The 11,352-nt window shown below is 30.8% G+C and overlaps 1 protein-coding gene across 2 annotated transcripts; it reads left to right on the forward strand.

Annotated features, from left to right (window-relative positions):
• Positions 1-55: 55 nt before the first annotated feature.
• Positions 56-11,097, forward strand: LOC108727325 (fatty-acid amide hydrolase 2). 2 transcript variants are annotated; one of them, XM_018455414.1, is made up of 10 exons: positions 56-452; positions 5,362-5,532; positions 5,755-5,974; positions 6,175-6,392; positions 7,017-7,128; positions 7,362-7,660; positions 7,729-7,830; positions 9,948-10,115; positions 10,218-10,397; positions 10,888-10,992. In XM_018455414.1, the coding sequence occupies exons 2-10, from the start codon at positions 5,365-5,367 to the stop codon at positions 10,990-10,992; spliced, it is 1,572 nt and encodes a 523-aa protein (XP_018310916.1). In that variant the 5' UTR covers positions 56-452; positions 5,362-5,364. The 2 variants fall into 2 exon arrangements, with proteins under 2 accessions (XP_018310916.1, XP_018310918.1); XM_018455416.1 differs by lacking the exon at positions 56-452 and having other exon boundaries at positions 5,365-5,532; positions 10,888-11,097.
• The last annotated feature ends 255 nt before the right edge of the window (positions 11,098-11,352 follow it).

Raw genomic sequence — 11,352 nt, forward strand, 5'->3', positions numbered from 1 at the left:
GGTTCCTCGGACTCCCCCACCGACTTTTATTAAAATATCAAGTAGTGGGCATCGTTACATTCAGTCTGCTGTGCCGCGCGTCGATGGTACACGTTAAACGGAGTGCGATCGAAACTGGTTCAGCACATTGTTTAAATTATTTGACCGGAACGTTTTCGCGGATTCACAGGAGGGCGGTATTTTTCTTTTACGACGAGAGAGCGTCATGCTCAAATAAGAAAATCTCCTACAAAGTACTCGGCATTTTTCACTTCTGTGCGTCTTTCAGTGTTCTTTTTCAATTTGACTGAAAGCTAGAAAAAAAACAATTCATCAGAATTAACTTGAATTCGACATACACATTTGAATAGTTTGACGGTACGTGCAGTCAAACGATTTCTTATTACGATCTTTCAAGCTAAGGGATCGTTTTAGTACGGCAATACGCAGAGACAACTTGTCTAAAAAGAACGGTATGGAATTAGCTAAGTTATATGTAATTAAGCACGTAAAAAAATAAAATATATCTTTTTAATTTTTATATATAATTTTATCAAAAATTTATGAAACTACCGGGCAATTGACAGCTATTATATAGTTCTAGTAGTGTAAATTATTCAATAAATTATTTCTGCGATTTTTACATAAAAAATCAAGTAATTGTCTGGACAATTATTTATTATTATTTATAATATTATTTATTTGTTATTATTTATAATAATTATTTATTTATTATTATTTATAATAATTTACATTACTATAAGAACTATGTAATAGTTCTCAATTGCCCGATAGTTTCATATATATTTTTATTAAGATAGAGAGCTCAAATATAATTTAGTTTTTGTTTTCATTTTATTTCAAGATTTTACATTTTTTAAGATCACATTTTTGTTTTATCTAATCTACGTTATCACAGGCGTATGATAATGATAGATAAGCTAATAATATAAAAAAATGTTATTGATAGTGATACTGAAAGCATGAAAACATAATTAGCTCAATAATTTGATACATTTATTCCTTTCTTTTACTCATTATCAAACAAAGTTGCGTCCTTCTATTCATTCTCATGACATAACTCATAGTATAAAAATAATTCAGTAAAAACAAACGTTCATATATTATACGTTTGTTTTTATTGAACTATTTTTATATTCACAGTAAATAATTCAATAAACACAAACGTACAATATATGAATGTTTGTTTTTATTGAATTATTTTTATACTATGAGTTACATCATGAGAATGATTAGAAAAACGCAACTTTGTTTGATTATCGTTGTTCTTGAATCATAAGATGAACGTGTCATTGGTCATTAAGAAGCATCAATTTTTATTTTTGCACGGAAAGAACAGTTTTGTTGCAGTATTAAGAGTTTAACTAGATATAAATCTGAAAATAATTTTATTAGACTATTAAAATAATGATGTAGAACGCTTATAACGTGATGACAACGCAATGGTTTCAAGATTCTAACTAGTTTGACCTACATAATTATTTTGATGGTCGCTGAAAAGTTATTTTTATATCTGTCTAGCTAAAATTTCAGATACTTCAGCATTTTTTCATATACAAAACGATACTATACAAAAGTATTAACATCAGTTGGATGTCTTGGAGAAAATGTCCCAAAACACGATAAAATAAACATTTTCGTTCGAATATTTCGAATAATTTTAATTAGCAAATATATCAATTTTAAGAAGAATTATCGTTTATATTTATTGTTAATGATGTATACCAGGACATTCTTCTATCGAACTGTAATTAATATGTTGCTGTGTTTAACTTTTCAATAAACACCTTATTAACACATTTATTTTATTACGTTTCGGAGCCAGTACTTTGCTCAGCATTACATAAGTGCGAAATAATTTAATAATGTTTATCGGAAATATTTTTGATAACCTACCTTCCTGCGCAAAGCATCCGAAAACTGCCAATTAAAAAATTATTTACCATATTACAAAAAACTGTTTATACCAAATGGTAAACATAATTGATATAATTACCACGAATTAATTACGATTTAATTATTAATAAATTATAATGCAAAGTATTATGTATATTGTAAGTTATGGTATATCGCATGAAAGCAAGCGTTTTCCTTAATTGCGAAGAGCACGCATCATCTACAAGCCTTCGTGCTCAGGCAAAGGTGAGAAAGCTGACGACTGCGTGATCTTAAGAATCGAGTTTTTCATCTTTCGAAGTAATTTTCTCACTAGATAAGAGTAAATGCGTTGTCGATGAAATAAGGCTCTGTTGTAAATGTCGAAACAACCTGAGTGAGGATCGCTGAATATCGTCGACCGAAAGCTCTCTTTCTACGTTTGTGGCCGATAATGAGGAAATCGTCAGTACACCCCGTGTAAAAAAAATTGAATTATTCAAGATACACTTGGGTTCGCGTGCGTATAGTCATTCCTTCTTTCGCAAAAAATATCGTCGTAAACAGCCAAAAAGAGAAGTCTTTATTACCATGATAATGTTAAGACGTTAAACTTTTTTGGAGATAGACGCGAGAAAACGTTAACGAAAAATTGAATGTAAGATATATATATATATATTTTTTTTTTATTGTAAGTAAACATTTACTTATAATAAATAAATATTTACTCAATAAAAGAATGATAATTAATTATTCAAGGAGCATAAAAGCTAATGCAAGATATTAGTGCAATAGTCTATTTTTCATATATAACGAAAATATAATGATAAATGTTTCGACCTTAGATTAGATCATTAACATGCTCGCGTATTAAACAAATTCTATATAATATCAGCTTTCCGACTAAGTCAAATTAAATATTCAAGGAGCATAAAAGCTAAATATGCAAGATATTAGTGCAACAGTCTATTTTTCATATGTAACAATAATATAATGGCTGTGTTCAGCAGAGAAAGCAGCTTTGCAACTGTTGTTCTTCTTGAAAGAACTCAAAATTCTTGAATATGATTGGTTTATACATTTAGATCCAATAAGGAACTAAGGGCAAGATCATATTAAAGAATTTTACAACAGTTGCAAAGCTGCTTTTTCTGCTGAACGCAGCCATTGATAAACGTTTCGACCTCAGATGAAGTCATCTTCAGTATCCGAACAAAATTATAAAATGTCTATTTTTAGTCTTATAATATTTGCGTTCTTACATTCCTTTTTTTTTATTTTATTAGAACAACGTTCGGTAACAATACTTGTTACTTATTGAATGTGGCGTTAAATATTGTAACACTAAAAATAGACATTTTATAATTTTGTTCGGATATTAACCTAATCTAAGGTCGAAACGTTTATTATTATGTTATCGTTATATATAAAAAATAGATTATTGCACTAATATCTTGCGTTGGCTTTTATGCTCCTTGAATAATTAATTTGACTTGGTCGGAAAGCCGATATTATATAGAAAAAGGATGATAGTTAAACCAAATTAATGAATTTATATTAAATGAATGTTTACATTTAGTAAATATTTATTTAGAACTATTCAAACAAATATTTATTAAAATTTAGTTTTTCTTTCAGTATATATAAGTTATATAATTCAAGCAGAGAACACAAAATCATTATGATATTAAAATTATGACAACTAGTTCTAGAATGATTATTAAAAATTACTTTTTCAGTCATAATTTATATAATGTTATTTTGATGTTATCGTGATCTCTATGTGTACACTGAAAAAAAGATTGGCTGCTGCAGCAAATTAGATGGTAAAATATGGCACAGCATTTTTAATTAGTTGCAGCAGTCAATTTTTTATTGTGTTAGCCTATCGAAATCCTATACTGACATTACAGATAGGCTAAGGCAACCAAAAATTGGTTGCTGCAGCCAATTAAAAATGCTATGCCATATTTTACCATCTAATTTGCTGCAGCAGCCAATCTTTTTTTTCAGTGTATTGTTCCGTTTGAGAAACGTTTTCAATAATTTTCGTAACTGAGGTAACATAGCATCATCATACATTAGTGTTTATAATACACAGTAAGACATGTGAAGACGTTGAAGGTGATACGACTGCAGCTTAGTTTGTAACGAGAATTAATGAAACGATCATGTTCATAATTCGAAAACGAAATTAATTAAAGCAAATATTCATATTTTTTGTGTTATTTTTATGTTCTGAATTTATTTCTAAATTTATACGCCAACATATTATGAAATATTCTATGTACTTCAATATGAGTTTAAAAAGATTCCATGGAGGAGCGAAGAAAATGCGTCATTTGACAGTCAAAGTTAAATATAATATTTAACCAATACGTATTCTTATTCATACATATTCTTATTTAAATGAATTTGTTTCAGAAATATGATTGCGCGCCATATCGGATTTTCCAAGCACAATCCATTTAAAATATTTATATAACAATAATAAGATTGAAAGACCGCTAATGTTAAACATAATAAATGTCTCGGTAGTCTAAAGGCTTAGGACGCTCGCACGGAATGCAAGAGATCCGGGTTTGACTCCCGGCCGAGGCATTATTTTTCGCAATAAGTTTTATTACAGTTTTTAAGTTAGGGAATTTGGGGGGATTATTAATATTTTCAGATTTGATTGCGTTGAAAGTCCGACAACCATATCGGCACGCAATTATCATTTCTGAAATTAATTCATTTAAATGAATTTACAATAGTTCAACATCTTAACGTTCTGACCGTTATGGCGCTTCTTAATTTAAAATTATTATAGCTTCTTAATTTAAAATATTTATATAATAATTTTTTTAAAAATAAATTCATTTAAATAAGAATACGTATATATGCATACATGTATTAGTTCAACATCCAACTTTGACCATCAAATGACGCTTCTCGTATTTAAATGATGTAATCGCATAAAACGGTCTTATTTCCAAGCGTATTATTGAAGAAAATGTAATACAAGTCCTTGAATGAACTTGTTTGGATTTATTTGTGCTGCAAATGCAAAACGCGTATACAGTTATTGGACCCCAAATACCTAATCGCGACCTATTGCGAAAGAAGTTACATTGTTATTCAATGATCCATGCGCGTCAAGCATGCGGTAGACTTGGTTTATCCGAAGCTCCACGAACCGTGACGCGAAATTCAATGCGAAATTCAATAAGACCATCTACCAGTATCGCTAACTATGCTGATATGCGATGTGTCCATGATTATAAAACTCCTTACGTAATTGTGTAATATTAAGTTCGACCGTCATACGTTTGACTGATCAGCACATTGTTTCCAAACATATCGGTGCATGTATATATATGTATTGGAACGTACGCAGATATTTCTTAAATTCAAAAGAAAAATAGGTTGAACTGAATTTAACTGTTTGTCAAAGTAGTTTAAAGTGTCAACTGACGCATTAACTGAACGGTGCTTACTTTATAGGCAATGCTGTGGAAAATACGTATAGTGTTCAGTATTTTAAACGTTATATATAACGTATTTCGTCCGATCTTGTTGTTTTTTCACAAGAAACCACCAAGCATTCCACCCATAACTCGTTCCATATACATGTTAAGTGCCACGAAACTCGCTAAAAAGATCAGAGAAGGAGAGGTAAGACATTTACTATATTTCTATAAAGAATCCTTCTGCATATAGTTTTACCTATAGTTTTTATCGTTTTGTGCCGATTATATACGATATATGTCATATAATTATGACAAATTTTATTTTATTTTTACAATTTGTTGTACTTTGTAATATATAGAAAGAAAGTCCAGAAGTTTATACAAATATACAATGTTTAAATGTATTTAAATATATTTAAAAAAACAGATTACGAGCTCTGAAGTAGTGCAAGAATATATAATGCGTATTAAAGAAGTAAACTCTTTCATAAACGCTGTCGTTGACGAACGATTCGTTGACGCGATAATCGAGGCACAAAATTACGACAAACAATTGAAAGAGGGAAAATTTGATATTAAAACTTTAGAAAAAGAAAAGCCGCTTTATGGTGTTCCAATTACCATCAAGGAATGTTGTGCTGTAAAAGGTAAGAGTAATTTTTTTATATTGTTGCTTCAACATTTTCATCTTTACATTTCAAAGGACACATCTATAAAAATGCACAGAAAAAAAGATGCATGTATTATGTGAATTATATTAAATGTGTATTAATTACATTAAGTACACCAAATGCGATTTGTAAAGAATCTTGTGTATGAAGTAAATAAACGTTTACTATAATCGCAGGTTGCAGTCATACAGGTTGCACTTTGCCTCGCAAAGGGATAAAGGCAGACTGCGATGCCGCGGTCGTCGAAATGCTCCGAAATGCCGGTGCGATACCATTGTGTGTTACCAACACGCCTGAGATGAGCGGTGGTTATGACAGCACTAATCTACTGTACGGCCGCACCTGTAATCCTTATGACACTAGATATTCGGCCGGTGGATCGTCCGGTGGAGAGGTAATTCAGCTCTAATTATTAAAGATTTGAGAATCGTTTAAGATTCTTGAAGAAAAATTCGTTGTTTGTCCATATAAAATAGAAGAGATTGATCGAAAGAATAACGTAAAGTGTTATAAAAATAAAAAACATATTTTTCTGTGAATTATATATACATACATATATATATATATAATTGCATATATATGATAATATATATAATATATATAATATATAATATGATACTTTCTGTATTAGTCTAGATTAGCAATTAAAGTATTATCGACGCTGTGTTTTATCTATTACGAACACAGATTATCTTTCGGGTCAACTTCGGTCAACATCGAAATTTTATGTGCATTCCAATTCTTACGCGAGCGAAAGATATACGTTGTCGTTTATTACTCATTACTGACTTTCGCTTAGAACACTTTCCTTTCCGGAACACTTAGACGCGCACCATCACGCGATACCATTCGTTTGTAACGATGTAAGATCAAGGTGTTTCAAAATTCGCGAATTAAGATACCACAGCAAAACACTTTGTATAACAGATGGATAAAATGTATATAATTTCTGTTTAAAATGATACAATCTGGTCTCAATAAAAAGAAAAAAAGGTTTAAATAGAAATTCTTATTTAAGGGTGCATTACTTGGGGCAGGTGGTTCCCTAATCGGAATTGGCTCAGACTTGGCTGGTTCTATAAGAGTACCTGCTTTTTTGAACGGCATTTTCGGATTCAAACCCACATCTGGTAAATTAATTTTCTTTACTAAGTTGGTATTCCTATTGTGTGATCCATTGATAGACTTAAATCTTTTTATTCAATTTTGTCGCCGTTTTAGATTATTTTTCGAACATATATATTATGGATATTAAAAAACCTCTCTTACAAAATAGTATTTTAGGTACAAGTTCACTGATAAAATGGAAAATTAAAAAAGCTTGAGTGGTTAATAATATTAACCATATTCTCTCCTTTTGCAGGAATTATTCCGAGTAATGGACACTTCCCATTTACCGAAGATAAATACTTTCATAAGATCATAACCTTTGGCCCAATGACTAGGTACGCCGAGGATCTTGGTTTGCTCATGAAAGTGATGACATCGAAATGCAATCACGACTTGCGTTTAGATGTGCCGGTGGACTTGGGGCAAATAAGGATCTACTATCGACAAAGTTTGGACAAAACGTTTGGTGTATTATCCATGTCAGAGGAAATTGAGAATTGCGTTCTGAAAGCCGCTAATCATTTTGCACGATATAATGTTCGTGTCGAGAAGGTACAGTGTTTGCAGCCGATATATCGATACGCACGCAGGATTTAACGTACGTTAACTTGACATTACAGTTACCAATAGAATGGCCAGGAACAATTATCGACATTGCGTTAACGGCATTCTTGAATATGAAGGAGCCCCCTCAATTGCTGCTAGACGCGAGCAATCCCAAGGTATATAAAACATGTAAAATACATGAAGATCAATATATTAAATAGTTCAAACTAATGATGAATTCGATCACTCGTACTACACTGGATCAGTACATATTAAAAGCTGCTTTATATAAAATATGTCAATGCGATGATACGATATAATCAACTTTGACAATGAAATGATACATGTATATTTTGTTAAATAATGTGACAATATCATTAGTATCCTACTGAAAAAAATCACGTCACCAAAGTTACATAACGAAATCATGTAATTAAAATATGTAAATCAGGTAACGAATTGTTCCAAATCAGTACGTGATCTTTTAAAATCGCATAATTTGAAAAATTACACGATGATTTGTTTTTTTCTTCTATTTCTATTATTTAATTATTTAAAATTCGTATTTAATTATTTAAAAGTCATATGATACATGAAATTATTACTAATATCATGAGATTTTTCAATTATGTGATTTAAAAAAATTCACTGATTTGGAATAATTTATTATGTGATTTACTTATTTTAATTACATGATTTCGTTATATAACTTTGTGACGTGATTTTTTTTCAGTAGGATAGATAGTTAATTGTTTAAAATATTTACATACTTTTACATTTAATTTTGCTAATTTCATATAAAGCAGCTTTTAGTATGCACTGATCTAATGTAGTGCAAGTCATCGAATTCGCTATTAGACCTCCATAACTCTTAACGATAGTGTCGGTATCGTTGTATTGTCATTGCGTATTTTTTTTACCATATATAAAATCCACGTAACGACAATGTAATACGATATCGTTGGGATCTTTAAGAGTTACAGAATAGAAATCATAAGGAAGATTTAATGACTTAGCTAATTTTCCATACATGAAAGTCACATCACGTACGTGCCCTTTCCATATCTCGCTGAAAAAATGCAGACGTATTTCACTGTGAGATATTATGATAGAGATATTGCAGCCTCCTAGTGCAGGATTGCTGCAATGTTGTTTCAGAAGCGGGATACGTCACTTAATTTATCAACGTTGCGATATCATCTATTATTAGAATATCTCAAAACTGAAAAATAAAATGTAAATTATATAGGATAACTCCGGCAAATAGGATAATCCCCGGCCGCGCTGGGATTTACGCCGTCAGAAAAAATAGGAGTGGAGATAATTTTCTTGCGACTACTCTGTTACATGCCTTTATGTTATATTAGTATTAAATTATATTAGTATTGAATTATAATTTCAGTTTTTTACTGTTAATATTAATGAAATTATTGTGAGTTGAATCGATTTGTCACTGAAATAAGTAACGCCATCATAAATTATAATCTACATAAAATGATTACTGTAGGGCGTGTAAAAGACCTAGTGGTTATTTCGTGATATATACGTGTAGAGGAATAATAAAGCATATTGTATAGCAAAATACAAGTGCTTTGCTTTCGTATTCTTTGTTTAGTTTGTTGTCTTGTATATCCCACCTGTTTGGGATATACGGCATTTTTAGTGGGCGGGATTTATGCGCAAAGCACAGAAAGTGCGTAGATTGAAATCAGTGCACTAAATGCAATAACCGCATTACATGAAATATGTACCACTTATTATAACACTTAATATATATATAGAAAGATTGTAATTATTATTTATTACTTTTCATATACATATTTATCATTTTTATTCCTTAATAAAACTTTATAAACGCATTTTATAAGTTATTGTGCCATTTTACATCTTATTTATATGCATTATTTGTAAATTCTTCATGAGCCGTACATACTCCCCTTCTCCCTATGAGTAGCCATATATCCCACCCGTATGGGATATACGGCAAAAATGCAAGGGTTTCAAAAAGTTAATTTTTTAATACGAAAAATAAATATATATTTCGGATTTCTAATATTTTTTTCATGGTAGTAGACAGTATAAAGTTATTACTGATATAGTTCGTTTATTTTAAATATAGTAAATAATACTTAATAAATTAAGTTTTTGATAGGTGCAGCGTATATACCGGAATTACCCTATTCATTTAGATTAGATATACAACTAGATGTAAACTATGATATAAAGGCATACTTCAGTTTTATGTTAATGATGTAAAAGCTTCAGTTTTGTTATCGATTTATTATTGTCGCAGCACCGTAAGAATGTAAACGTCGAAATAATGAAAAGTCTATTTGGTCTGTCGCAACACACGAAACAGCTGATATTCTTCAATCTACCGTTGGAAACGCATTTTCCATTCACGGAATCAGAGATATCGCATTACACGAAGCATGCAGAGGAGATTCGACAGAAACTGCTGGTTGGTGTTCTGGAGATCTAACACAATTGTCACGTCTGTACGAGTCGATTTCGTTATCAGTTTTTTACACTTAGTTACCGCTTTCCTTCATCTGTTCTACAGGATCTGTTGGGAGACAACGGCGTATTTATTTACCCGACCTTCCGAAAGCAATTTCTTCCGCAGTTTGTAATATGCGAAATGATGTCCATTGCGAATTGCGGGATATTCAATATTTTCGGTTTTCCCGCGGTGCACGTTCCGATGGGGCTTAATCACGAGGGGATGCCCATAGGCGTTCAGGTAAATTTTAATCAATTCACATTAAATATCAGTTTTTTTTTTGCCCGAGGGGGTAACCACTTAATGTAATCGTGGGATAGAGTCTTCTAAATCATTATAAAATTCATATGAAATCTCTATGTATAATCCGATAATTACATACGCAACCACGAGAAAAATCATTGTATAATATTAAATAAAATCGTATATTTTACCAAATGACTTCATATATACACTGAAAAAAAAATGCAACCAATTAAAAATGTTATGCCATATTTTATCTGATTTTATCTAATTTGCTGCAGCAGCCAATCTTCTTTTTTCAGTGTAATAAAAAATATTATTTGTAATCAGATAAAATCATATAAAATTATGTAATCTGTGGGACAATATTTCAATTAGTGGTTACTTCCTCGTTTCTATCTCTTGCAATGGAAAAGTCTAAAATGCATGAATAAAACCAGAATAGAATATTCGATTTGTTGCTTAATGCATATATATATAAATTTAGGTCATCGCTGCGCCTTATCAAGATCGCCTCTGTCTGGCGGTTGCAAAAGAACTAGACATAGCCTTCGGTGGCTGGGTACCACCATCTGCATCGATAAGCGATTAGTAAATTAGTAAAGCCTTAAGGTTTTTGTAAATTATCAAGCTGGAGATTGTATCTTTGTAAAGACAAATGACACATGAATAAAAGATCTTGTAACGATGTTTATACTAGCAAAATTTCTCTTACATTATTTCAATATAAATCTGAAAATATGATGTTTCTAAATAAAATATGTATACTCTCTCTGCTACAGATTTATTAATAAGTTTATATAAATATTTATTAATATTATTATGTGTAATTATCATATGTGTAGCAATACGTGAATTCTAATAAATCATCTGGATGAGATCACTACCGCTTTATAATATTACTCAGCATTAAATCTCTGCAAAATTTAATTCGTCATGTATCACTATGTTC

This window comes from Mycetomoellerius zeteki, unplaced genomic scaffold, assembly GCF_001594055.1.
Source record: "Mycetomoellerius zeteki isolate Tzet28-1 unplaced genomic scaffold, Tzet1.0 scaffold48, whole genome shotgun sequence".
Classification (NCBI taxonomy): domain Eukaryota; kingdom Metazoa; phylum Arthropoda; class Insecta; order Hymenoptera; family Formicidae; genus Mycetomoellerius; species Mycetomoellerius zeteki.

What these genes read in the sequence shown, in the direction of transcription:
- LOC108727325 (XM_018455414.1), top strand. Translation starts at nt 5,365, where the DNA reads ATGCTGTGGAAAATACGTATAGTGTTCAGTATTTTAAACGTTATATAT. An exon ending in TAGACGCGAGCAATCCCAAG is followed by an intron (nt 7,831 to 9,947) that starts GTATATAAAACA and finishes TTATTGTCGCAG; the next exon opens with CACCGTAAGAATGTAAACGT. An exon ending in GGATGCCCATAGGCGTTCAG is followed by an intron (nt 10,398 to 10,887) that starts GTAAATTTTAAT and finishes ATATAAATTTAG; the next exon opens with GTCATCGCTGCGCCTTATCA.